This window comes from Colletotrichum phormii, assembly GCF_030913505.1.
Source record: "Colletotrichum phormii strain CBS 102054 chromosome Unknown BDP81scaffold_20, whole genome shotgun sequence".
Classification (NCBI taxonomy): Eukaryota; Fungi; Ascomycota; class Sordariomycetes; order Glomerellales; family Glomerellaceae; genus Colletotrichum; species Colletotrichum phormii.
The window spans coordinates 704,261-730,050 of NW_026851462.1; the positions used below are offsets into that span (position 1 = coordinate 704,261).

The window sequence follows — 25,790 nt, forward strand, 5'->3', positions numbered from 1 at the left end:
GGGTTTGCGAGAAGAAAGGTTACAAGTCGTTCGACTATCCGTCAAGTTGAGCGGTTTCTTTGCTATGCGACTTTCTACCTAGGCACCTAGGCACCTGGGTCACGATGTTCAAACTTGCGTTGCCCTCGGCACTGCCGCAGTCTGAAGACCGATTATTGCCACGGCCAGTACACAGGCTGGGTAATTATCGCTTGACGTGCACCGCCGCCGATGTACACGGCGAGATGTGTTCAAAGTCTTGCAACTAGTATAGACCAGACAGACTATGGGCGCGACGAGGCTGGCGGCAAAACTCCCCAGCTTCCACGAAGCGCGTTCCAGATGTCGATACCCGTGGACACCTAGCAGTACAACATACTCACACCGCCTGGAGCTGACTTAGATGGGTATGTTTTGTAGACGGTAAGACATGGTGACATTAGTAAATGGGCTCTGGCTAATAGGGAGCACTCGTGAGAGGTCCCGAGGATAGATGCGTCTGGCGACGCGGAACCGTCGGCCATCGGGTGTCAGGTAGCCGTGCGTCGTATGCAGAGTAGGTAGCAGACATGCCGCTGCGTCGCTGCCTTGGTACCTAGACCGTCGAATCATACAGTCACGCCAGGCCCGCCCGTTCGTACCCTTTGCTGGGCTGGGCGGCTGGGGGGGCATGCGAGACTCGGGCAAAGCAGTCAGTGGTTTTGGTGCTAAACCAACGTGGCAGCAAACTGACGATGTGCCGGGAAAGACTTGAGAGACGGCGCAATTCATTTCTTTGGGACTCGGGACTCAGGAGCCTGGACGAGGGCGAGAACGCGGGCGATGGCAGGCATCGGAGACTTCATGACAGAGTAGACGTTGCGCCCGGCAGACCTCGTCATTGGCCGTGGTCAAAGCCGTAGCGGACAACAGGCCCTTCTTCGGCGTTCTTTGAGTAGATCTGGTCGAGAAGCGGATAAACGTGAGAAGATCGCTCGAAAACCATGACGACTTGAACCGTGTTCAGCCCACAGAGTCCGAAAATTGTTACAACGGCCTGGGAGCCTGACGTTGTACCCTGAAAAATTCTCATCAACGTGCATTTTTAGCAAAGACTAGCGGAAAGTCTGGACAAGTTTGACATCGACGACTGACGACGTCCTGAACCGGAAAGGGCTGTCCCTGATTCAAGTTGGCCAAATCCTGACAATCTGGAGACTTTGATGCTGTTGTCTGTCACTCTGTCGAGCATCGGGTGGGGGCCTTCCTATGGCCATCTCCGCGTCGGGGTGCCATCGGCAACTGCGGTTGCCTTGTCCTTGGTGTGCAATGATATTGGAATGCACACATACGGATACGTAGAGATCAGGAGTCTTCATCGTCTGTACGAATCCAGAGTACGTGGTATCGCAACGGGTCCTGACCGCGAGGGGCATCTGATCGGGTTGGATTCTGGAGCTCTCGCCATGTCCAGCCCGGGTTCCCCTCGAACCTAGTTGCGGTGAAGATGCCCAAATGCCCCATTCTGCAGGTAATCCTGTAAAGGCTGGCTTGTGCCCTCTTAAAGAAGAGGGGAACCATCGAGAAACCAGGATAGGACTGCAAAAATAGTCCCAGAAAAAAAAAAAGGTCGAATCGATAGCTTTTCGGCTGGCCCAGGTCAAGCATCCACATGATGGGGCCCTCATGCCCTGCCACCCGCTAGAGACGGATGGTGGAGTTGGACCCTTGGACAGGCACGACAGGCACGACAAGTTTGGAGAAAGACCACTGTGCCACTTTAGCCTTTGCGTGTTCTCTGCGTCTGTGGGCCATCGAGAAATCTCGGCGCGGTTTGTTGTTGGCACGGAGTGTTGGTGTGATGAAATCCCACCCGATCTTCGGGCCTGGAACCTAGTGACACCAAACAAGTGACGACTACTCGACGGAGACTGGGCGACTGGTTCCCTGATACACCACTCTGACTCTGTAGTGCTTTGTCTTGCCACCAGATGACCACTCATAGCGGATGAGTTGTCAAATCGACTGCCTGTAGAGTTCGGCGTGGAGTCTGAACACTCCTTGGTCGTAAACCAAAGGGAGACCGGCTGTCATTCCGTGTGAGACTCGGTTTTCAGGGTCCAAGGCAAAACCCCTAGTATCTCATAGCGTTGTGGTCAGTTGTCGGCGTGGTTGATAGCCCGAGATATTCATAGAACAGGCGGCGGTGCAAGGGGAGCCCTTAATTGGGTGTCACTATCCGCATGTCAGTGACGGCCAGCCGCCCGCCAAACCAGGAGAATCAGCTTGGGCCCGGCAATAGCAGACCTGGTGCTGGCGCGCCTGTTGTGGACTTCCTCAGCCTGTTGACGGCAAGACCGCGATGCGGATGAGGGACCGGACTCAGCTGGGCGAGTCGACCACCTTTTGGAAACTGTCGACGTATGGAGTACAAAGTACTGTAGAATCGCATCTCTGATCGCCAGCGCCTTCCCCTTGTAAAAGTGTCTCCGTCAGGTGGCTGAGCCTGGGAATTTCTCGTTGTATCACGTCCTGCATGTTGATGGGGTCTGGAGATTCTTTGCCAGCGTGCCAGAATGCCCCCCAAGGTTGCAAACTTGCAGCGGTCCACGCGTGTGGTTAACACGAGGCACCGCCCTAGACACCCTGTTCGAGGGGGCACCGCTAAGCCGAAAGAACCATGATGGAAAGGGGATGCACTGTGTCTCTGGCAAGCAGCACCCCGGGGTGTGCAGATGCGTAGAGCTGGGTCTACCGGTCGGTCTTGAGCTGGTGATAATGAAGGCGTCTGATAGGCCGAATGTCTGACCGGCCGTACTCCGAACGAAGTACTCCGTACACCGAGTCTCGAAAGATTGAGCCAGCATTTTGCTTCTCGAGCAGTGGGTCAGCCTCACCCTGACTCGCCATGAAATGCAACAATGCGAATACCGTCCAACCTCCAAGTCCTCATTCATTGTAGACTGGTTTGCGGAAACAGAGCGCCTTGAAGAATGATGAAAGTTGGACCACTGGTATCGAAAACACGATAATTCATGGTTGAGGGTTTCTCGCCGTCAACCTATAGCATCGGCCCCAAAACGTGCTGTTTACTTCCGCGATGTTATGTACGGAGTACGGAGTAATAGGGATCGAGGCACAACATCCCAACAACGTCTCGAGAGGGTTTCTTCATCTTTCCCCATTGATACAACGGTGAGCGCCGTTTGAACGCAGGGCTGGAAATTCGTCGACGATGTAGCGCATGGCTGGTCATGCAGACCGCCTAGGAGTTTGTGAGGTTGTCCAATCAGAGGATCGAGATTTGAATTCTCCAAGCCATGCAGCCTGCTCATATCCGGGGGATTGGCATTGTCTCCAGCGGCAACCAGGCGCAGGGCTGGGGAGGTTTTCTCATTTCCAAGTCGATGCCTTGATGCCTCGCCAGGTTGTGATTGCTGATATCTTGCTTCTGTCACCTGTGATGCCTGGTCCATGGCTCCATGCAACTTAGAACACAGGTCTCACTTGCGAGTCCGGCGTGCGTTGCCTTGCTGGCGATACGACGCTGTCGACCATATCTCTGGGCTGGAGCCCAAGGCACGTGATTCGACGTCTGTCGTTGCTAACAACCACCAAGTTGGAAAGTTGGATGGTTTGTTGGCTGCATGGCAGCGATGGCCCTGGATGCGTGCCCGGATCTCACCTGAGTGGATAATGAATTCTTGATTCCTGGTAATTAGTATCCGTACTGCGATGGCACGGATGATCCAGCCTTCTGACCCCTGAATAACATGAGTGGCGAGGGCCAGGCATGGGTTGAGAACTCTTGACGGGCTTCGAGAGCACCGAGCGCGTCGCGGCTCCTCGCGAACCGTGAAAGCGAAACTCCAGAAGGATTCTGCATGATGACCTCTATCTTCCAGATTGCAATGCGCCTGGCGTAGGTAGGAGATTCCTTGAAATTTTCAGGAGAAGGGATACAATTATCGTGAATCCGTCCTTGTCAAAATTGTTTGAAGAGGTGGTAGGCTGAGACGAACACTCTGTATCCGGATTCTAAAGTCGGTATAGATACTCGGACGCCGCAAATTGGATTTTTGGAAATGCAAGTGCAGTGGCAGTATCCGTAGGCGGAAACACAAATCCCCTGCCAAAGGTGAGCCGTGATCCGAAGCGGCGAGAGTAGTGACGGCAACGTGCCTGACAATGTTTGGTTTGTGTGTGAAGCGCGTAGGAGGATCATCAGCCGGACACACAGCTAGCCTCTAGGTAGCCGTCCAGACTTCAGAGAGTGTGAGAGTGTCGCTGCGTGTGGCAGGGTGTGTCGTCCCAGACCATTTGCGCGTGTGTGAATTTGTTTCCTATGTGCCAGTCACGTTTGGCCGGTGGACCCTTTTCTCCTGTCTGAATCACCCTCGGGGGTGCTGCTAGACGACAGAACCGAATCGAGAGGCATCTGGGCACTGTATCTGGGGCGGTGCCTCGGAGGGTGGAGCGTGCGGTATTTCTCTTCCTCCGCTGCAATCTCATCCAACTTCCAAGTCGGCAGAAGATGAAAATGCAATATGCTCACATTTGCAGTACGTATCCGTACAGCTTTGTTTTTGCTGGGCCGTGCTGCGGGTAAAGACAATATGCCAAAGGTGAAAATGCCGCGTTTGGCTAGGTACTTGTAAGCCACCGCTCTATTCGACAAGTGGATGGTGGCACTGGTGGTTACTGATGAGCTGCAGGAATGAATCTTGGTGGAAATCCATTTTGTGTTTTGGTACTCCGTTCTCCGTACGAACACCTGTGCATCGTGACAAGGTTTTGCCCTCGCAGCCCGAAGAGGTTTAGTGATTGACTGCCACGTTTGCTCGAAATGTTGATTAGGGTAGCAAGACGGGGGTTACCTAAGGTTCCGAAAGTCTGAGATACTCACGAGACAGCCTCGTCTTGATGATGCCAACTGGATATACTCCGTACGTCGATACGGAACCCTCAACGCTCGGTACGGCTTAGCTAAGGCAATACGGACGTGACCTTGCAACGGGAATACTCTGGCTCAAGACACTGGTGCCGGAGGTGATGCTCCCGAGGCAAGCCGCAAATATCAAGATGGTTGTACGAATACCAGCCCTTGCCTCGCTCTCCGGTGGTGTTTCCAACCTGTCGAGATCAGCGCTGATCCCTTCCATCTCATCCTAGGCGAGTCTGGTAAAGAAAACCGTAGCAATGGGCACAAGGTGAGGCAAATGTGAGGTACAAAGCGCGAGACCTCTCAACGCCTCACCACGGCCAATATCCGCCAGGCGCTGGTCGTTCAATGCGTAAGCGGTCGGTATGGTGACGGTGGACTCGTGAGTGGGTGCCCTCCCGTCGTCATAGCCTGGCCTGGCAAACCTGGGAGTCCGGGCTACCGGACTGGGGGATTTGGCTGGGGAAGCACGAAGACTGGCGTGCAAGCCCAGACTCCCACTCTAAGGAGGACAAACTGCCCTTCTTGGGGCCTCGGGCGGCGACCAGGCCGCAGAGATCACCTAGCAGATCGGATGATGGGCACAGTCCACTGACTCAGACTGTCCCTTGCCCATTGCAGTCGGAATTGGAGGCCAAGTGTGATAAGCTCTGAGCTCCCATTCGCCGAGCCCCAAATTAAGAAGAGGCCACTGCCCAGAAGCAAGAGACGGAGTCACGGAGGGTCAACAGCAGAGATGCAGAGAGCACAGAGTGCCCAGTGTCATTTTCGTGCTTGCCTGCTCTGCCCTTGCCCTTGGTGCGGCTGGTGCGTGTGGACTGTGGATGACTGCGAGACCAAACTGCTCGAGTACGGACGCTTGTTGCTATCGAAGAGACCGATCCTTCTCTCGTGCCTCTACCATGTCTGTGGCCTAGGCTGGGCTGCCCGGTACGCTCTCAGGGATGAAGTGTGTGAGGAAGATGAGGACCAGGGCGGCGATGCAGCCGTCAAACGGGGTCGTGGGAATCGTCACTGGTTAGACCCAGAGAATCTCAGAGGTGCCGAGTGCTGCGACCAAGGCGGTCAGCGGTCAAGCCAAAGAGATGATGCTAGTCGGTGCTGGTGGAGGGGGTAAGAAAGGTACCTAGCAGGTTGCCTCGGTGCTTGGAGTTGATACGAGTACCTGCTATAGCCGCGACATCCCAGCCTCCTTGACCCATATGCAAGGTACAGGCAACTGGCATAAATTGCACAAGGCTAGCCCAATACTCTGCAGTACATCTAGAAGCCTCGGGATACTGGGTCATCCCATTCTCAGGGAACGCTAGAGCCGAACCGCCATTAACGACTTTTTATTTTTTCTTGCGCGCCGGATGACCTGTTGGCTTTGGATTCCATGGGACACCCGGGGTGTGGACGCTATTGTGTTGGTTGCTCAATGCGCACGGATATGGGAAGGGAGACTCGGGATGATTCAAGATGCTATGGATGCCTTGGTGTGTATTCGTTGACGACGTCGTCGCCAGGGCAAGACGATTTGTCGTCAGGTAGACCAGACGCAGACACACGGCAGACTATTGAATGACTGTTCTTAATAATTGTTGTGCTCGTGTGCCGGACGACGGATGACTATGGAAATCGGATCGAGGTTGAGATTGAGGGTATTGTGAGCTGTCATTGTTTCCTGGTGAATGGAGCCTGTCCGTCAGTCAGCTTTGCTTTTTCTCGTTGCCGTCGGTCCCCTCACGTGCATGCCATGCCCTCGACTTGCTCTAGTCTCGTCTCCGCGTCATGGTTGATGCCACGATGCGATGGAAGACTCGAGGTTTGCACTTTTGATTAACGGCTTGCAAGAAGACAGTTAACAGTACGGATAAAGCGTAGCGTCTCCTGTCAAAGTCAGTCTCGCATCTGTGCCAGTCGTTCTGGTGCACCACCGCATTGTCCGTAGGTCAGGTATTCTCCCATGACGAGAGGTTCGATTTTTTGGCTGCTGGTCGTGTTTTAGCGTGAGTTTTACTCGAGAGACACCACCAACATCGGGCCATTGAGATGTGCACACTGCACCCCCAGGCAATGCCTTGGGCTCCATACATACCACTTTAATTGGAGGAAGAGGCCAGGCAGGTCTGGCCGGGAAGGTCAGGTTCGAAGGAAGGAGCGCGGCACCCAGCCATCCAGCAGCAAGCCATAACAACAGAGCAGGAGCCAGTCAACCTGCCCAGGAGCAAGAAGGAGCGTGGGAGCAGAGGCAGGAGCAGAGGCAGGAGGAGGGCCAGACACCGGCCAGCGCTCCTGCAGTGCGTGAGTGCCAGGAGTAAGGTGCAGGACAGGTGCAGGGCAGGTGCGATGCTGCAGGTGTGGCCCACCCCCTGCCTCCAGTCTCCCGTACTCCGTCCCGATCCAATACTGCCCTGCCCTCCTGAGTCCAGTCCTGACCAGTGGCTCCTTCCTGCCTTTGAAGTTCGGGCTGCTGCTTCCTATGCTGTCTCGAGTCTGTCGACTGTCTCTCCTTCCCTCCTGCCCTTTTTTGCCGCCTGCTCCTGCTCCTGCAGTCCTGCTCTCTCCCGCGCCTGCCTGCCTCTTTATTCTAAAGCCATAGATGACTCCCTGCCACAATTTGCAAGTGGCCCTTGCACCTGCACCTGCACCTAAGGGACGGATACACCTGCAACGTCTTGCTGTCCCAGTCATGTTTTTCTGGCTGCCCTGAGGCATTTCAACCCGACTGCCCTCCTCCCATGAATGGATGGGCTAATGAGAGACAGAGACAGACGCGTGGTACCAAAAATCTAACACTGAAGCTGGCCAATTGTGTCGCTGCCTTAGACAGTAAAGTTCCTTCACCCAACACCTCCACCACCTTGATCCAAGTTCAACACGCACACACACACACTCTCTCAAAAAGTGGTGAGCACAAGTGAAATCCATGCATCAAAATGGAAGTGAGTGCCCGTCGGCGTGAGGTGTACAATCATTACCGTGGCGGTTGGCGGTCCAGTGGTCCACCCACCCAGCAGCACTTTCCCTGGACCATCACCAAACAACGGCCAATGACTGGCCGATGCCCAGTTCCTTCCCCCCTCCAACGTGCCCTCCCAGTGCCTCCCCCCAGTGCCCCCCTGGTTGCTTCGCAGCAGGAGCGGTGTCGTGTCGCGGGCTCATAGAGGGTGAGAGTGGAGCCGGTAGCAAGAGTGCCCCCTTCCCTCTTTGACGTCCAATCTGAAGATTGAAACCCATACTCGTCCTCAATCATCCGGTGCCGCCCTTTCTGTCCTAAAACGGGGGTCGGAAATACGTACCGATCCCTCGCTTGTCCCGATGACGAAGTACCTCCGTACCTTCTTTTAGCGTCGTGGTCCCGTCGGAGCCAGTCACCCTGTCGTCTCCACGTTCGATCCAGTCCAAGACACGCCCAAGTTTTTTTTTCCCTTCCTTTTCTCATTTGATCTTCCATCATGTTTTTATATTTTAATTTTGGTTGTACTTACGGATACGTATTCTTTCCATGCTCCCCGAATCTGTAATTCCAGTGTAATTCCATGTCTGAACTCCCACCACCCAAGTGAGCCGGGGGTGCCATGAGTAGTCAGTTGCCAGTCAGACTCTTGTAGCACCACTCTTCCCGTCCGCCTCTCATCCCCGATTGCCCTGTTGACTATGGGTACTTGTGCTAGTCTAGACGGCCAGAGGTATTCGTATTGCACAGTACCTTAGAGCCATTCGGGCACAGCACCGCACATTCCACGAGCAGCGAGCCACACATACACTTTCCGAACATTGGCGCTCACAGCGGGTCATTCCTGTGTTGAGGTGTATTGAAGCACCTGCGTATGCCCTGTTCTACCGAGTACTCTCTGTGCCTTGTACTCTGTGCTGCCAGCTGAACACTTGCAATCCTCTCCTCGTCTCGTCTCGTCTTGTCTCGTCTTGTCTCGCTGAGGTGGACGTCTCAACAGTACAAGCTGCCCGTGATACCTTTGGTGTGTATAGAAAACACAGTACTTCGTGGTGTTAGGGAAAAGATACCTACTTCTTCATATTGCTTGAACCGACACGATGTTCTAATTCCCCTAGTGTCTAGAAAAGGTGGGTGGTGCTTGCTGCAGCGTGTGAGTTTTTTTTATTTTTTTTAATTCCCTCCAGGTCCGCTCCTGTTTCTTCTGGTCTTGTTCCTTCAGGGCAGTAGGTAGGTATTGAGGTACTTTGCTTTAGGTACCCTGACTGAGGTGCACCGCACAGAGTATGGAACCGATGGGTGTCCACTTTGCTGCCGGGCTGTCCACTCCGTCACTATCACCCCGTCCTCTTGGTCCTCCAGTCTAGCGCCCCAAAGTACCCGTCACCGGCTTTTTGCCGCTTGGGTACCGGCCTCACCCAGAGAGTAAGGTACCTCGTTCAGGTACCGGGCTCGCCTGGGCTACCTGAGTCCTGGGTCCTGAGGTACCTACCACCCGACCCGACTACTGTACCTACCGGGCTGCTACCGCCCCTTCCACCCTTCCACCCTTCCCTCACTCAACTTCGCCCTCTCTCGCCTCCATTCACACGCACGCCGCCATCATTCCTCTCTCCACTTTACATCCTCACCCCCGTCCCCATTTTCTCTCCCCATCTCCATCCCATCCATCCCAACCCGTCCCATCCATTCTCACTCCTCGAGATTCTTCTTGTCCGACTTTATTCCTCCCTCTCTCCTCTCCCAAAAACCTTCTTCTCTTTTCAAACCTCCGAATCCGCCGTATCACGACGAATTTCCCCTGTCCTCGACTCTGCACGATATTCCCATCCAAAGTCGTCGACAACCCAGGATTCAGGTTCTCATCTCTCCTCTGCCTCTGCACGATATTATCGAATTCGATTGTCGCTCGCCTCTCTACACCCGTCCGCCTGCTCCCCATCCAGGCCGAGTACCGTTCTTAGTGCACGACACCGAGCAAGAACACAACAAACCGAGCCGACTCGATCGCGTCTTGCTCATCACTTGGAACACCTCCAAGTTACACCGTCCTTCTCGGCCTCGTACACCTGTTTACGGTTCCCTTCCTCAAGGTAAGCTATCTCTCGACCCTGCGATACCCTCAATCCACCAGAGCCACCCGCGGAGAGCATGGTACACGAGCTTCGTCCAAATATCCGATCTCGAAATGCGATCAAATTCCCACGAGCGGCATTGACAGAAGGCATGCTTCGGTATCGTCTCGAAGCGTTCCGTCAATGTGCTGCGATCGGATCGGTCTTCAGTCAACGACCTGCCCTTGCCTTGAAGCATTACACTCCCAAACGGTCATATTCAAGCAGCAGCAAACGCTTCCTCCATACTGGGTGTGCTGGAGCTACACAATGGCCACTGCATTGGGCTGTCCACAGGGTACCCCTTCTCTGCCGCTGTCGCCCACGTCGCCTCCCAGCATTTCCTCACTCCAATACCGGCCCGCCACTACTTGACGCATCATTCGACGAAGCTTGTGTATCAGACTCAGGCACAGACAGTCAAAGTTTTTCGATTTCCTGGACATTCTCGCTGACCATTCACCAAACAGGACAGAGCTGCGGCTTTCCATTTCCTTTGCACAACTTTCTTCGTCCCGTCTCTAGCGGCCCTTAGAACCTCTCTGACGCTCTCGACGACCTTTCTCCGTTCAAGCATCCTTTTCCCGAGTCAGCCATCACAGCATCTCTTCCCCCGCCTAAGATACATATCTTCTGCTGGATCTTTCAGCCGTCATCAACAACCAGCGAAACGACTGCACCTTCATCAACTCGATCTCTAGACGTCTTGTTTTCCTTTCCCCGCCGCGATCTCAACTCTTGATGGCTATTCGCAGCTACTAAGGGCTCGTGTCACCAACCCTCTCACCCAACCGACACACCGACACCATCGGCCTTGGTCATTCACCGCTAGCACAGCCTTCCTTCCACTGCTAAGTCTCTCACGAGTGCATCGAGCAGTCTCCCCACCCGACAAAGATCTCATTTCGATCTTCGTCGGACTCTTCTCAATACCGCCATCATGCCCGGAGGTGTCTGTGCCGTCCTCGACTACGAGGTCGACCAAATGGCCGAGTTCGTTGCCGAGATGGCCACCCGCGTTGTTATGCCGTTGTCGACCACGGCCGTCACGCCCCCGTTCCGCAAGTTCGTCTCGCAGATTCTGTCATCGACGAGATTGCCCAAGAGCACCATTCTCCTCGGAATGAACTACCTGGCGAAGCGGGTCAACACCCTCAAACAGAACAACCCATCGTACACGGTACCTGAGGGACAGGTTTGGCGCATGTTAACCGTTTCCCTGCTGCTTGGCAGCAAGTTCTTGGACGACAACACTTTCCAGAACCGTTCTTGGTCTGAGGTGAGCGGCATCCCCGTCGCCGAGCTCAACGCTCTGGAACATGAGTGGCTCGAGCAATCCGGCTGGCGTCTTTACGTCAACCTGGATTACAGCGCCGACTACAAGGCCTGGCTCACCAGCTGGGATGACTGGAAGGTCCTCAAGGATCAGGCTGCGGCAAGAGTCACCCGCGAGAGACTCGTCCCCGCCATCGACACCAACATCAACAACAGATACGGTGGACGATCCTCCTATCATACGTTTGTTCAGCAGCAAGCGGCTGAATACGAGCGCTACGAGGCTATCAAGCGCAACGAGCTGGCTCACCAGCAAGCCTACGGCGGCAACTGGAACTGGCAGAACGCCCCGCTCACTCCTCCCGATTCTGGCTACGGCACGCCCGAGTACATTAATTCAGCCACGTCTGCCAACGCTCGCTACAACGATTGGTTCTCCCAGGCCGCTACCACGGGCCAGTGGAACACTCGTTACCAGCAGCCATCGCAACACAACTACTACGGTCACCGCCACAACCAACAAAACTTCCCTGGACACTATGGTTACCAGCAAACCATGTGGGAGCACGGTGTTGCGGAGTGTAGCTGTGCGAACTGCGTTGGTCCTGCCAAGGCATCTTCGTACTTTGCTCACCCTACCTTTGGCCAGCCTGTAATGGGCTAAACTTGTGGCGATACCTGGCAGACTCACTCAATCGCCTAACGAAACTGGAAGGGATTTTTGCTATCGGAAAAGTTTGGGAGGTCTAGCGTCACCGGAGACGCAGACTTTGTTTTTTTTCTGGCATGAACGATACATTTGCATTCTTCAGATACCCTCTCACGACGAGAACCGAAAGAAGCGGTTATTTGACCGAATGGTCCCCACGTCGGCATTCGACTTTACGATACGGGCACGTTTGCCCCCCTCGATACCATCGCTACCATACGCGATTGATTTGGCTACTAGACTGTCTCGCAGCCACAATGCGTTTGGAGGTGGATGGGTACGACGCGCGGCTGCGACCCCTAATGACATTTCTTTAATTCTTTCTCCCCTGGTATACGGATAAATTCATTACTGGCGTTTCACGGTCGCCATTCGCGATCCCCACGGAGTTTTCTTTTCAATAGATCCTTTGGCTGTGTTTTCTGGTGAGATGGTGGTGGTAGTTTGTTGGGTTTCGGCATTCTCTCGATTTATCCTGCGATGGCAAGGGCGCCTTAGTGGTTCCCGTGACCACGATCCGAATAGGACCCGGCGCCGCAATGTCAAGGAATTCCGATTCCCGAATCATTCCGACGACGATCCATCGCCAGCGACATCCATTTCCTTTGTGGCACGCCAAGGAGAGACCATCTTGTTTTCCTGTAATTCAACCTGTTTCCGCCAACAACCCGGCTCTCTCTCCCTGGGCCTGTACTCCGTCTGTGAAAGACGGAATTTTCAGCTTTCAATTTGAGAAGACCTCAAGGTTACTGGCGCCCGCCTAGTCGGCGCTGCCCCCCCCCCCCCCCCACCCCCCAAAAAAAAAAGACAAATTGCATCAAGTAAAGGGTACATACGGATCACAATTCACTTTACTGGCTGGCTTTGCGCGGGCATATGATTTCTTACTCGCGAGAACGAAAAAAAAAGGGAGACTCAACATGGAGAGGTGTTCTGCATTCGTGCTTACTGGTCAAAAATGTTGAAGCCTCCAGGACGCGGGTATGGAGTCTCTTTTACTTTTACTATGTTTGGCATTTCTTGTTCATTCGGCACAATGGCCCACCTCATTGGCCCGAGGGCACAATGTCGTGGGCCACCGCTGTTTTCACGCCTTTTACTGTTCATGACATTGTTAGACGTTTATTTTTTTATTTTTCTCTTCATGCCAACTTGTACCGGCATCCACTAGAGCGTTTGGGATCGGGGTTGGAAACGTTCAGTTTATGAGAAGGCAGGTTATCTGTTCTTCGATATGTGGATGGGAGTGGTGGTTTGACGGAAATGAACCCAACGTACCAGAAAGCCGTCGGGACTGGCGCTAGATTTGTATGTCGCGCAGTGGCCGCTGGTTAATTAGGAACAGCGCCATGGGTATCGGGCAAGCTTTGATGTGAGTAACATCAACAGCAGGATTGGAAAAGTTTTCGCCGAAAGGACGAGATTGGAAAGGGAAAAAATGGGACGGAGCACAAAATGGCATACCCATGGGTGACGACAAAGACATAGCATAGCCTACGTACTGAAGACGCAGTGGCAGACACAGTCCTAGACAAGTAAACAAAATAACAAAACATAATGAAGCAAACTTGTGTCCTTAAGTTCCAAACGTGGATGAACACTTCCGGGTGATCTCGATGCGAATGTGACATGCAACCACTGAGGTGAAGCCATCTGTAAGATATCGGGTGGTGAATGTAGGCGCAGCCTTATACCTCTATTTGATTGGACCACCGCCCCACTCCAAAAGAGACCGCTGATTCGCCCATCTGCCAACGTCCTGTCCTCCCAACTTCTCAGTCACCTTATCCACAGACGCCGTCTTTACCTCACACCCAACTTACTCAACCAGAGAGAGACGTTGCGATATTTCAAAACTTTGACAACATTCCATCCGCATCACATCCCGCAGGTTTTACTTTTTGTTCTTTCTCTCTCGAGGGAAAAATCGAGTCAATTTGTGACGAGGCTGCTGGTTCAAATCTCAGTCTTGACAGATCCTTGAGATTACACGAGCACCTGGTAGCTTCAAGGTAGCTTTACACCCCCAGCCGAAACACACGAAAAACAGCAAGATCAAAAGGGACTTGGGAGGAACAGTAGCTCCTGACAGCTTTTTGAGATTATAGCCTACCATCTCATTCGAGGAGCAAATCAGCCTGGGTTTAACTTTCCCTTTCCCGTTCTATTGCAGACGAGGAGACACTCTCCTATTCTGCACTAGACAGAGGTTTAGAGGTTGAACCTGGTGAAAGGAACCCCTCCAAAACAGAAAAGAGCCCGAGAGAAGGGAAGGAGATATTACAACAAAGATGTCGAGGTTCGTGTCGGCGGGGGCGATTAATGCCGAGACGGGGGAGACTGTGGTTGAGGATGCGACTACCACGACGACGACGACGACGACGACGACGACGATGACGACGACGAATGCCGGCGGTGCTGGATCTGCGAGCAAGGCTGCTGAGGCGAAGAAGAGCGCCGAGTGGGAGATTGTGCAGAGGGAGCTCGATGCGGAGAGGAAGAGGAGGGAGGAGGCGCGGGTGAAGAGCGTTGAGGGCGGGGAGAAGAGTTTGTATGATGTTTTGCAGGCTAATAAAGGTGAGTTTTTACCTTCTTCCCCTCTCTTTTCTTCTACTTCTTTATCTTTACTTGACCCCTTTTCTATGGCGATCACGAACGCAAAAGAGGAAGTTTTAGGGAAAGATGAAGAGGAGAAGAGGATGTTGTGCATTGAAGAGTTTGATATCCTAATAACATCGTCACTTGTGGAAATATAGCCGCGAAACAAGCTGCTTTCGAAGAAGCCAACAAGATTAAGAACCAGTTCCGGGCGCTGGATGACGACGAGATTGATTTCTTGGACGAGGTGAGGGCTTCCAAGAGGGCTGAGGAGGACAAGGTGAGGAGGGAGACGGAGGAGGGGTTGGCTGCGTTTCGGAGGGCGCAGGGTGGAGGAGGTTCGGGGGTGAAGAGGGCTGGTCATGGGGACGGGGAGGAGGAGGAGGAGGAGGAGAATGCTGCGGCGCCGGTGGACGGGGGAGATGATGGTGATGGGGAGTGGGCTTTTGGGCCTAGGAAGAGGAGGAGGAGGGAGAGGGAGAGGGGGTTTGGGGTTAGGAGGGAGAAAGGGAATGAAGGGAAGGTGGATGAGAGGAAGGTTGGTGAGAAGGGTGATGGGTTGGAGAAGATTGGTGGAAAAGGGGGTACATCTGTGCCTGCGGCTGCGACTACGACTACAGCTGCAGCTACACCTGCACCTGCGCCGCTTAAGGGGAAGCCGAGTCTTGTTGCTTATGGATCTGATTCGGATGATGATTGAGGGAGTACCATGGTACTTGGAACGTGTAGGTTCCCTCTCAAAGTGGTGACGAGTTGTTGTCACGACGCTCAGCTGTAGATACATGTATTGATACCAGGCCATGTTTGGCGTATCCTCAAGCAAGGACGTATCGACAATTCACCTCGCAATTCCATGACTGCCATAGACACTGTAAATAGTTACCAGGGGAAAGAACATGGGATGGAAGAAAAGAGGAGTGTACAGTAATATTCGTAACAAGCGGACGCTCATGGCATGTTTTTCGCCAATGAACCCCCATAGTCTATGATAACCTCCCGCGCTCCAGTCCATGCAACGAAAACGGAGGAGTATGCAGGACAAGGAAAGAAAAAAAGCAAAGGACGAGAAATAACAAGCTAGAATTACAATATGCTGTGAACCCTCCTTTCCCAATCGCTTTCTCTAGAGCTGTGTTGGGTGGTGGTCAAGATAGTTATACATCGTCTCCCTTCTACTCTTCACATCAGCCACCTCATCCGTCGCCAACTTTACAACTCCACGGAAGGGAAAAGTAAACATCAAAGGGGAGAGTCTACTCGTCGTCAATGTTTCCAACATTAGGACCCTTCCGCTCCTCCCCCTTGATAACACTCCACCCCCACAAGCCCAGCGACCGCACCGTCCCCTTGATCCAGCCCTCAATCTCCGTCTCAGGGATAACAATCCCCTTTGCGCGCTCCTCGTCCTCGACCCGGATCTCGAACCGCCGCATGCGCTGCGCGATACGCGCGTCAACAACCATGGGCGAAGCCCAGATGCGCTCCTTGGTCTTCTCCTCCTCGTCGGCCGTCGCGTCGTCGACGGGCTTCCAGACGGATTTAACCCAGTCGCGTTCCTCGTGCGCCAGGGCGCGCTGTTGTTCGTACGGTGTGGGGGCGGCGTCCTGGTCCGAGGAAGAGGTCTCGGCTTCGGCGTCGCGGTATTCGCGGGCGTGGGCGAAGCAGGCGGCTGCGACTTGGCGGCCTACGTCGTCTGCTAGCTGGCGGCGGTTGAAGAAGCGGCCCATGCGGGTGAAGGTGCCCGCGAAGCCGAGGAGGTGGGGGAATTGCACCGGTTCCGAGGGGGAGAATTCGGCGGGGAGGGTGGAGGGGAGGTGAGAGGCGGAGTAGTCTGCCGTGGTGTTGTAGGGGACGGGTTGACGGGGGCGGTCTGATTTCTTTTCTTCTTCTTTGGGCTTTTCCTCCTTCTTTTCTGTCTCGACGGCACCGCCCTCTGCTGTTTCTGTTGATGAAGAATCTGAGGTCGCCGCTTCGGATGTTATGGGCTCAGGGGTAGAGACTACCTCGGGCTTGGGAGGCGGGTCGAGGGGGCCGAGCCAGCCCTCGTGTAGACCGCGGATGTACTCCTTCCATGCATGTCTCCCGATAACGATGTCGCCCCCAGGACCCTCGAACTCGGGCGTACCGTTCTTCGCGCGCACGGCGTCGCGGAGATTCTCCTCGGTAGGGAGCAGCTCGACCTCGGGTCTCTCCTCCCTGCTCCTGCGCCTCCGAATCTTCTCCGCCACAGCGGCGCGGACGTCCCCCTGCTGCCGGCCCTGGACAAACTCCCAATCCAGACCCGACGCGGCGAGAATGGGTTTCACGTACTCGATAAAGTGGTCCTGCGCGACGCGCAGGCCGTCGCCGGGCGGGGAGGCGAGGATGACTGTGAGTTTGCGCGGGAGCTGGGAGGGGTCTGTGACGGGTTCGCGGGCGAGCGGGGAGACGGCGGCGGCCCAGCGGGCTGTGGCGCGCTTCTTTTCGCGCTTGTCGTAGATGATGGCGGCGGATATGGTGCCTGTGATGGAGAGGAAGATGAGCCAGTTGCGGGAGGGGAGGCGTTTGGGGGGCCCGCGGAGGCCCATCATTTGCCAGACTGGGTTCGGTTTCGCGGCTTTGTAGCCTTCTGCAGCGGAGGTGGCTGTGGTTGTGGTTGTGGTGGTCGTCGCCGTCGCGGGGGAGGGAGTCGGTGCTTTCGGGGCCGCCTGGAGGATGCCATTATCAGTTTCGAGGTTCGCGATGATGAGGGTGGGCTTTTGCTTGCTTACCTCGGGCGGCGTGGGGTTTGAGTCCGCCATGATGGGTGTGTATGAGGAATATGGCAGAGTTGGAAACTTTCTGTGTATGGCGATGAAGTGCCGCACTGGAGATGCGATTGTGAGAACGGTGGCTCGCAATGCCTCGATATGTCCTACCTCAGGCCAGGAGAACGGGAGTGAGGTTTTTGGAAATTTTAGTCGCGATAAGAGCTTCGCCGAATTATCGGACCTATCTGTCCCCAAATGGTATAGCGTGGAATGAGATCTGACCGCCTTCCTAAAATAGAACAGTGCCTCTACTCAGGGACGTACCGACCGACCTGTCACGGCATCTTTCTCTCGAGAGCCTTTTCTACATACGAACTCCTAAGTTATGCCACTAAGCTAAGGATGAAATTCACAATCGCCTGAAGTTCTGTAGCGATGTTGCTTCTCACGTAGTCCCCCTGGATCTCGAATCCCGGTGAAGGACTGCCCATGCAACGGGCGCTACGCCGTGGCCCACGCTGGCGTGCTCTCTTAGTGGAAAATCGGTTGTCTGGCGATCCCCGGTGAAGAGTGGCAGATCTTGATGCATGATCGACCTCTCTGCACAATGACAGCCCCAAAACTCGTGATGGCAGGCAGGCATAGCGGAGGGGGCGTCGTCGGGCCGTGATCATTGGGCGGCGTTGGCAGCGGGCATGGAGCTCAATCATGGATCACTAGGCAAACCTGATACAGGCACAGGGCATCACTCGATCCAGGCGGCCGTCCTCCGACCACGAGCTTCGTCATCCCATCGAGAGCATAACGTGTGGCGGTGCGCTAGGCTTGTTGGTTTCTCCTGTGCTGCTCACGAGATTCCGCCATACGAGGTTGAACGGGATGGTTTGGGTGACAAGCGTGAGACATTGGAGCCATGGGTTGTGCGTCGTGAATGGGGAACACGGCGTAATCGACAGATAGAGATGGTACTAAAGTCGGCAGGATGCTGGTGACATGCAACAGACCGCGGAATCGAAGATGGAAGAGCAGGAATGCCATGCATACGAGAACGAAGAGTGTAACGCTGCCATGTGCCACGGGTGAGCTTGTGAGCTTGTTCCTCCTGTGACGGGTGTGACAATCGTATAAGATTTAGAGCGGATGGGAGCGGGGCGGCAGGCATTAGAAATGCTATTTATTTCTAGAGCCGTGTCTCACGGCGGCTGTAGACGGCCGACGTTGCCTCGTGCCGATGTCGAGCGTGAGCCAGGCTGTTGGGCTTGGGTGGCCATAGTAGATGACGCCGCCACCGTCACCGCCGCCGGACCGCTCGGTCAGGAATGAGTTGGTGGTCGGCACACCTTACCGGGAAGGAGGTTGACTAGAATTTCTTTTGTGTCTCCAACCGTGAGAGGACCCTGTTGGAGCCTAGGGTCCAAGTGACGTGCGGATGCGGGCGAGACGAGACGGCGACGGGAGAGATGAACTGGGTGGAAGGGATAGCCATGCTTGGGCGCAGGCGGGCAGGATGCGTAAGTGATGCGACCGCTTGAGCTTTCCGGAGGGCTAAACCGTTTGGCCATTCACAGACGTAGACAAACAATCCGAACTTTCAGGTTGTCCGCGTCCGGTTGATACCCAAGTTACCTTACGCCAACTCCGGTTGGAGAAGGCATTCGGCGAGATGCCGGGACGATGTTGCACGGGGAGAAGTGAAAAGCCAACCGCTGAGACTGAAGATGGCGATAGCACTCTTAGCAATGTCTGCTAGGTGGTATCAAGCGAATGCTGGATCTCAGGTCTCAGGTGTAAGGGGTGGTGTGTCTGTTTCCCGGTGAAGAGGGGCGGTCATCTGAGGTTGGGAGGTGAGAGACGATTCGGAAACAGAGGCTTGAGATGCGGTAGTTGCATCAGAGTTTCCGCTGGCTACTCGAGGTCCCCGGGGAGAGTCAGTGACCGAGTCGGATTAGAGCTTTAGCTCAGGGGCCTAGCTGTAGCATCCAGACCCCGATACATTGGCGGGCTGGGTTCCATCATCCGTGGCAGAGGATGATGTCGAGTTGGATCTTGAGTATGGAGTATCAAGAATTCAAGAGTCGGTGAAAGGGGGAGACTAAGCGAGCCTTTGAAGGTACAAGTACCTTGCATAGTACGGTCTGAGGCAAGGTACATGTCGGCGGTCTCCTGCCAGTTGCTTAGCACATCGTCCGTGCCCCTCCTTCCTCGTTGTTTTTTTCCGCCCCGCATATTTTGTGGATCCCGGCCGATGATGGAGATATTTGGGAAGGAGCTAGAAATGCAATGCAGAAACGACCTGGAGTGAACAAGACATGCAACATTCATCATTGTATGCGTGATGTGAGTTCAAAAATCAAATTCAAGACTGCAATACTTACACTGCCAACTACAAGGTAAGGTAGTGTAATGATTGAATCCTCACAAGGCATAAGGCCAGATGCCAAACCTCCAAGTGGAGGAGATGCGGCGGAGGCATTCCCAGAATCCCAGTGGATGCAGCTCCGACCCCACCTCCCTGCCCATCGGCCACTCACAGCTCGGCATTGGTTGAATCTCAGGGGTACTTGGGGTCCAGGACTCCAGCGAGGCCCCTCGACTTTCAAGGCCACCCCCCCCCTTGAGTTCTCAGATCCCCGCCTCGCCTCAGGTGCTGGTAGTGTGGTGCTTGTGGTGCTTGTGGCAGGTGCGGCGTTCTTTCTCTTCAGGAGTCCCTTCCCGTCGTCCCCGTCTGGTCTTGCCCTTTTTTGCTGCAGCGGGCTGCATACCTTCCTTCAAAAGTTAGGGGAAGGAGCAACCTACGAGACTCTGACGTTGAATACAATTGCGTTCCTTCCATTCAAGGCTTGAAGATGGACGACGGAAGGTACCTGCTACCTCGACCGACTCCTGCCTTCCTGCACTCCGTGACTCTGCTCCACCTCACTGCCGGGGCCGCTTCGCAGGTGTCCGTCCCTCTGTGCATCTCATCACCCCTCCTCTTCCCCCCCCCTCCCCTCCCATTCTCAGACCGACCCCAATCCAAGGCCACCTCAAACCTGGAATCCTCCTATTCGTGCCTACTCGACTCGACCGCCTCCTCCTGTGTGTATGTGCTGAGAGCCAAGTACAGAGTACCGGCAACAAAATACCAAACACCAAAACTTTACCTTGCCTTACCGAGTACCTCATCCAACACCAGCTCCTGCCGGTCTCGTGACTTGGACCTCTCTCTCCCTCCTCGACACCTCGACTTTTGCCAGCTTTACCTTTCCTCACTTCGCTCAAGCCACGAGGTGCTTCAACCTACCGCCTCCTATCACCTGTACACCGACTACACACAGCTAGCTTCCTAGCTTTGCCCGGCAGTCGTTGTTCTCGCCTGCACTGTTGGCACCGGGGAAATTCCACCCCTTGGAGCATCAAGCCCCTCTCCGCCACCTTTGCACCTTTTGCTCCATTCGCAAGCGCCCTATCGACAAATCCTCGCCTCCCACCCCTTTTTTTGCTGGTGAGCATACAGATAGACAAACTAGCTTTCTCGACCGCCTTTACACTTATTCGACTTGCCAAGGTATGTGGTGATACTCCAACCTCCAGATATCATAATATTCACATATCCTGCCTTACCGACCTTACGTCCCCATCCCTGGCCTCTCCTCTTTCACTAGGGCACGCACTTACCATTCATCAAGTTCCAGTGGGTTGCGAGGACCTCCCATCCACTCACCCGCCCACCGTAATCTATTCTCCTCGACTTCCGCCCCGGGGGACGACCCCAATCCATCCAACCACCCGCCTTGACCCTGCGCACTGCGGCTGCAACCTTCCCATCTTCTTAGCAGCCTCCCCGCCGTCTACCACTCTAGTCGTTGCCTCACTTCCACGGTCCGCTCGCCCATAGCACTGTCATTTAAACTGCCACTTTGCTAGGTCGCCCGCACAGCCTGCGCAACTGCCAACCCCTACCCGCACACGACGTGCCCCCCGAGTCAAGACGAAACTTCTACGCAATGGAGGGTAATAATAACCGTCTCTACCTCAACATCGGTAACCAAGATCGTCTGGGTCCCGGCGGCGACCGACAGTATCCCACCACGCCTTCTACCTTTCCCCAACCCGTCTTCCCTCACCAAGGCCAACAGCAGCAGCAGCAGCAACATCAACAGGCCGCCGGTATGCAGCACCAACAGCAGCAATACCAGGCGCAGCAGCAGCAACAGCCGCATGCGACCGGTTACGCACAACAGGGCTACTTCCACCCGAACCAGCAGCAGGGCCAATATCCTCCCCAGGGCCACGGCGACTACAATGCCGGCTATCAGCCTCGATCCAACACCCCGGGGACCAACGATCCCAATGTCGGTCTCGCCCACCAATTCTCTCACCAAAACCTAGGCGGCGCTGCTCGGGCATCGCCATACGGTTCCCGCGGGCCCTCGCCCGCTCAAAGACCTCGCACTGCCGGTGCAGCGGGACAGACGCCTCAGGGTTACGGACACTATGCGACGCCGCCGATGCCAAACCAACAGGCAGTTCCCGTCGAGGTCTTTGCTCCCGCTCCCGAGCGACTCTACGAGAAGTACGGCCCGAACGCCAACAACAACCAGAAGAAGTGTACCCAATTGGCCTCCGACTTCTTCAAGGACAGCGTGAAGCGTGCCAGAGAACGCAACCAGAGGTGAGTGTTGGACAAGAATCGTCAGCTCCAAGGCGGCACGTGCTAATCTTTCCGTTCCACAGACAATCCGAGATGGAAGTCAAGCTTTCCGAGCCTGGCCAGAGCCAGCAAAGACGCGAGCAGATCTGGTCCACGGCCGGTCGCAAGGAAGGCCAATACCTGCGATTCCTGCGAACCAAGGACAAGCCCGAAAACTACAACACCATCAAGATCATCGGCAAGGGTGCTTTCGGTGAAGTCAAGCTGGTCCAGAAGAAGAACGACGGCAAGGTGTACGCAATGAAGTCTCTGATAAAGACGGAGATGTTCAAGAAGGACCAACTCGCCCACGTCCGTTCTGAGAGAGATATTCTGGCCGAGTCAGACAGTCCCTGGGTCGTCAAGCTCTTCACGACTTTCCAGGACTCCTATTTCCTGTACATGTTGATGGAGTTCTTGCCCGGAGGTGATTTGATGACCATGCTGATCAAGTACGAAATCTTCTCTGAAGACATCACACGCTTCTACATTGCCGAGATTGTGCTTGCGATCGAGGCAGTCCATAAGCTGGGCTTCATTCACCGGTAGGTCAAAAGTAGTCTAAAAGTTTTGAGCTCGCAAAGCTGACAAGCATAGTGATATCAAACCCGACAACATTCTGCTGGACCGCGGAGGTCACGTCAAGCTTACCGATTTCGGACTTTCAACCGGCTTCAACCGCTTGCACGACAACAACTATTACCAACAGCTGCTACAGGGCCGATCTAACAAGCCGCGCGACCGTAACTCTGTTGCCATTGATCAAATCAACCTCACTGTCAGCAACAGATCCCAGATCAACGACTGGCGTCGGTCGAGGAGACTGATGGCTTACTCCACAGTCGGAACGCCTGATTACATTGCCCCCGAGATCTTCACAGGCCACGGCTACACCTTTGACTGCGATTGGTGGTCCCTGGGCACCATTATGTTTGAGTGTCTGGTTGGATGGCCTCCTTTCTGCGCTGAGGACAGCCACGACACATACCGCAAGATTGTCAACTGGAGACAGACGCTGTACTTCCCTGATGATATCCAGCTTGGCGTGGAAGCCGAGAACCTGATTAGAAGGTGTGTAAGCTCAAAAAACGGAGATATTGCAGGGTACTAACATGGAACAGCTTGATCTGTAACACAGAGAACCGCTTGGGTCGCTCGGGCGCCCATGAGATCAAGCAGCACTCATTCTTCAGAGGAGTTGAGTTCGACAGCCTGCGTCGCATCAGAGCTCCTTTCGAGCCTCGCTTAACTTCGGCCATCGATACCACGTACTTCCCGACCGACGAGATTGACCAGACTGATAATGCCACAATTCTCAAGGCCCAGGCCGTTCAGCAAGCCCGCTCAGGTGTGCCGGCGGTGGTCGAGGAGTCTCCCGAAATGAGCTTGCCCTTCATTGGATACACCTTCAAGCGGTTCGATAACAACTTCCGATAAGCGTGGCAAGCACATCGTTTTGGTGGCCAGCTCATTGCGACTTGCCTCCCGGTTTCAGGGATTGCCGACATGCTGAGCAAGCCATGGAGCTTCGGAGGACTACGAGACTGCCAGTGCTTCACTGGCGACTTCATTTTGCCTACTGCCAAACCAATACACCCAGAATTCTTGTTTCACAAGATTTGCATTTACCGTTTTTTGTTTTCAGTCACTGCATACAGGGCGTTAACTCGCATCAAGACACCAAGTCGCACAAATCATGTAGAAGGGAGGGGGAAATCGAGATGTTGTCTTTTGGAGGGATGTAGTGGATACGGCCGTGGATGCCTAGAGTTTTCATTATGAGAAACATGATGAAGCAGACAGAGAGCTAGAGGGGGCGTGCGGAGGAGATGTCAGGATGTACTGGTAATGCTGGATCTATCAGTGATGGATGACATTGTGGGATTCAGAGAGTCATGAGGACGACTGGCAACAGTGAAGTGGTAGATGCAATCCAGACGATGCATTTGAGAACAAGACTTGTGACTCAGAGGTTCACGATGTTTGTGATTGATCAATCTTTGCCGTTCAGTGATTTTGAACAGGGTGTTTTGCCGTGTATGCAACTTCCAAGCTCTTCGATCCAGGACCTCTCAACAACCCTTTTATTTTTTGTACTTGGGTACTGGAGAAATGCAGACCAAAGTTCCATCGCCTAGATGGTATCTATTCCCTTGCCCTAGTGCTTTCAGACACCAGGTCTCCTTGGGACTGCTTTGGGATCCCACCTTTGCATTGTTCGATCAAAGTCACCTATGGTTCATACTCAGTCAAAGACTTCATTCATTATTGGTGGGTCTATCCGTACATTCTGCCTTTCATTATTGTTACTCAATGAGTGAGGTGCCGTAAGGTATTTCTCTTCACATGTCTCGTTGAGCGAAAGCCTTCTCAAGAAGCCTTCGGCACCATGCCACATCAAAAGCCACACTCAAACTTCTGTTGAGGATCTATGTCAGCTCATCTTCTTTCCCCTGCCCAGGGGGGCCTGATGAGCAAAAGCAGTCTTACAAAGTTTTCCCTCTTCCTCGAATTACCCACGCCCAAACGCCGTGATATGACCTCGCTGGTGCCACTTGCATAGGACCACATTGAGTCACCATTGACCAAATTGACCCAGATAACCACTGTGGCTGAAAGTCGCCCAAGACTATGATCCACGATCGCCGCAAGAGATGGTGCTCCTGGGGATCCCTTGGATCTGAGTGAAGCAGGAAATTCCTCTCCTCCCACGCCACAGCGAATCCCCGTCGTGTCTTGTACAACAGAAATATTCGTCGACACCTCTTCGCAACTCCACCTTCCCCTTCCTAACCACATTCACCGCCTCGTACCAGGCGCCGCAACATACCTCTCCTCCCGCTCCGACATGAACATGACCTGCAGCCAATACTCCTTCGCATCCGGATCCCAAAAGCTAAACTGCTTATCGTCGCGCTTGTCCAGCTCGCGCGCGGGGATCTTGAACCCGCACGTCTCGTACGGCTCCGCCGCGACAAGCAAATACTGGAAGTTCTTGTCCGGCTCCTCGACGCGCTGCGTAAAGGCGTTCATGACCTGCCATTTCGGCTCCACGTCCGGCGCGATGTCGGGGTATTGAAGCTGGAACAGCAACCCTTGCTGCCTCGTAATCGGGTCGCGGATTTTGGTGATTTTGTACCCCGGCCGTCCAATCTTGATCAAATTCCTCCTCTGCCCGGCACCGAAGCCCGCGCCGACAACGCCGACGGGTAACCCCGTCGCCGGGTCGATATTCTGCTTTCCTTCTTTCTGTTCGCGGGCCGCGCGGCGGGCGAGGTTGGTCTGGTGTTTTTTTCCCTGGGTGTGGGCGAGGTAGGAGCCGTCGTTTTGGTGGACTGTGAGGCAGAGGCGGCATTCGAAGGAGCCGACGTGGTTTTTGAAAAAGTAGGGGTCTTTGTCGAGGTCGATTGTTTCGAGGGCGAGCTTGCGGAGGCGTTCGCGGCGGTCTGCGTTTGTTGCGCTGAAGGAGGCTACGCCGCCGCCGCCAAATTTGGAGCCGGCGCGGTTTTGGTAGTCCATCTTGCAAGGTGCGCGATAGGGAGGGTTGGTTGTAGTTGTTTAGTGGTGGTGATGGTGCGGGGGTGGGAGATCTTCGAGGTGGCCTTGTTTCGTTGTAGGGAAGGAAGCGATTTCGGTAGAGTTGTTTGTAGAGGAGGCGGCCTGGTTGTGGAAAGACAAGTATGAAAGGCTGGAAGCACCTAGATGGGAAAATGTGACGGGATTGGAGTCGCGAAAAGTAAAGGTTCAGCCACAGTTCACCTCAGTGAAGCGGTCACCCAAGCTAAGCGGAGCCACAGATTCTCCGGTGGCTAACCTGGCCCCACCTCAGGAACCAGGGGTCCGGTGGCTCAC

The 25,790-nt window shown here is 54.5% G+C and overlaps 8 protein-coding genes across 8 annotated transcripts; 4 read left to right on the top strand and 4 right to left on the bottom strand.

Moving 5' to 3' along the window:
• Window positions 1–947: 947 nt before the first annotated feature.
• Window positions 948–2,077, bottom strand: BDP81DRAFT_97562 (uncharacterized protein). The gene has a single exon (XM_060596543.1). It carries the CDS (start codon window positions 1,959–1,961, stop codon window positions 1,146–1,148), a length of 816 nt encoding a protein of 271 aa, XP_060441496.1. The 5' UTR covers window positions 1,962–2,077; the 3' UTR covers window positions 948–1,145.
• A 4,673-nt stretch (window positions 2,078–6,750) lies between these two features.
• BDP81DRAFT_435950 (uncharacterized protein) lies at window positions 6,751–7,844 on the bottom strand. The gene is made up of 3 exons (XM_060591089.1): window positions 6,981–7,844; window positions 6,820–6,875; window positions 6,751–6,772 (listed from the first exon to the last, which is right to left on the bottom strand). The coding sequence occupies exon 1, from the start codon at window positions 7,598–7,600 to the stop codon at window positions 7,025–7,027; it is 576 nt and encodes a 191-aa protein (XP_060441497.1). The 5' UTR covers window positions 7,601–7,844; the 3' UTR covers window positions 6,751–6,772; window positions 6,820–6,875; window positions 6,981–7,024.
• A 3,051-nt stretch (window positions 7,845–10,895) lies between these two features.
• Window positions 10,896–11,894, top strand: BDP81DRAFT_327762 (uncharacterized protein; the record flags this gene model as incomplete). The annotated part of the gene is made up of 1 exon (XM_060585160.1): window positions 10,896–11,894. One exon carries the CDS (start codon window positions 10,896–10,898, stop codon window positions 11,892–11,894), a length of 999 nt encoding a protein of 332 aa, XP_060441498.1.
• An 841-nt stretch (window positions 11,895–12,735) lies between these two features.
• BDP81DRAFT_435953 (uncharacterized protein) lies at window positions 12,736–13,512 on the top strand. Its single transcript, XM_060591090.1, has one exon. The coding sequence runs from the start codon at window positions 12,816–12,818 to the stop codon at window positions 13,146–13,148; it is 333 nt and encodes a 110-aa protein (XP_060441499.1). The 5' UTR covers window positions 12,736–12,815; the 3' UTR covers window positions 13,149–13,512.
• A 718-nt stretch (window positions 13,513–14,230) lies between these two features.
• On the top strand, window positions 14,231–15,237 carry BDP81DRAFT_397783 (N-terminal domain of NEFA-interacting nuclear protein NIP30-domain-containing protein; the record flags this gene model as incomplete). Its single annotated transcript, XM_060588372.1, has 2 exons — window positions 14,231–14,516; window positions 14,696–15,237. The coding sequence occupies 2 exons, from the start codon at window positions 14,231–14,233 to the stop codon at window positions 15,235–15,237; spliced, it is 828 nt and encodes a 275-aa protein (XP_060441500.1).
• Window positions 15,238–15,790: 553 nt separating this feature from the next.
• Window positions 15,791–17,317, bottom strand: BDP81DRAFT_464001 (inner membrane protein import complex subunit Tim54-domain-containing protein; the record flags this gene model as incomplete). Its single annotated transcript, XM_060594098.1, has 2 exons — window positions 15,791–17,224; window positions 17,288–17,317. 2 exons carry the CDS (start codon window positions 17,315–17,317, stop codon window positions 15,791–15,793), a joined length of 1,464 nt encoding a protein of 487 aa, XP_060441501.1.
• A 3,935-nt stretch (window positions 17,318–21,252) lies between these two features.
• On the top strand, window positions 21,253–23,375 carry BDP81DRAFT_327809 (serine/threonine-protein kinase cot-1; the record flags this gene model as incomplete). The annotated part of the gene is made up of 4 exons (XM_060585162.1): window positions 21,253–21,920; window positions 21,983–22,483; window positions 22,536–23,009; window positions 23,060–23,375. 4 exons carry the CDS (start codon window positions 21,253–21,255, stop codon window positions 23,373–23,375), a joined length of 1,959 nt encoding a protein of 652 aa, XP_060441502.1.
• Window positions 23,376–24,737: 1,362 nt separating this feature from the next.
• On the bottom strand, window positions 24,738–25,457 carry BDP81DRAFT_328041 (splicing factor 3A subunit 2; the record flags this gene model as incomplete). The annotated part of the gene is made up of 1 exon (XM_060585186.1): window positions 24,738–25,457. One exon carries the CDS (start codon window positions 25,455–25,457, stop codon window positions 24,738–24,740), a length of 720 nt encoding a protein of 239 aa, XP_060441503.1.
• Between the last annotated feature and the right edge of the window lie 333 nt (window positions 25,458–25,790).

Bases quoted from the DNA above. Each gene is read 5' to 3' on its own strand.
- BDP81DRAFT_97562 (XM_060596543.1), bottom strand. From the start codon at position 1,961: ATGAGTGGTCATCTGGTGGCAAGACAAAGCACTACAGAGTCAGAGTGG.
- BDP81DRAFT_435950 (XM_060591089.1), bottom strand. From the start codon at position 7,600: ATGCCTCAGGGCAGCCAGAAAAACATGACTGGGACAGCAAGACGTTGC.
- BDP81DRAFT_435953 (XM_060591090.1), top strand. From the start codon at position 12,816: ATGATTTCTTACTCGCGAGAACGAAAAAAAAAGGGAGACTCAACATGG.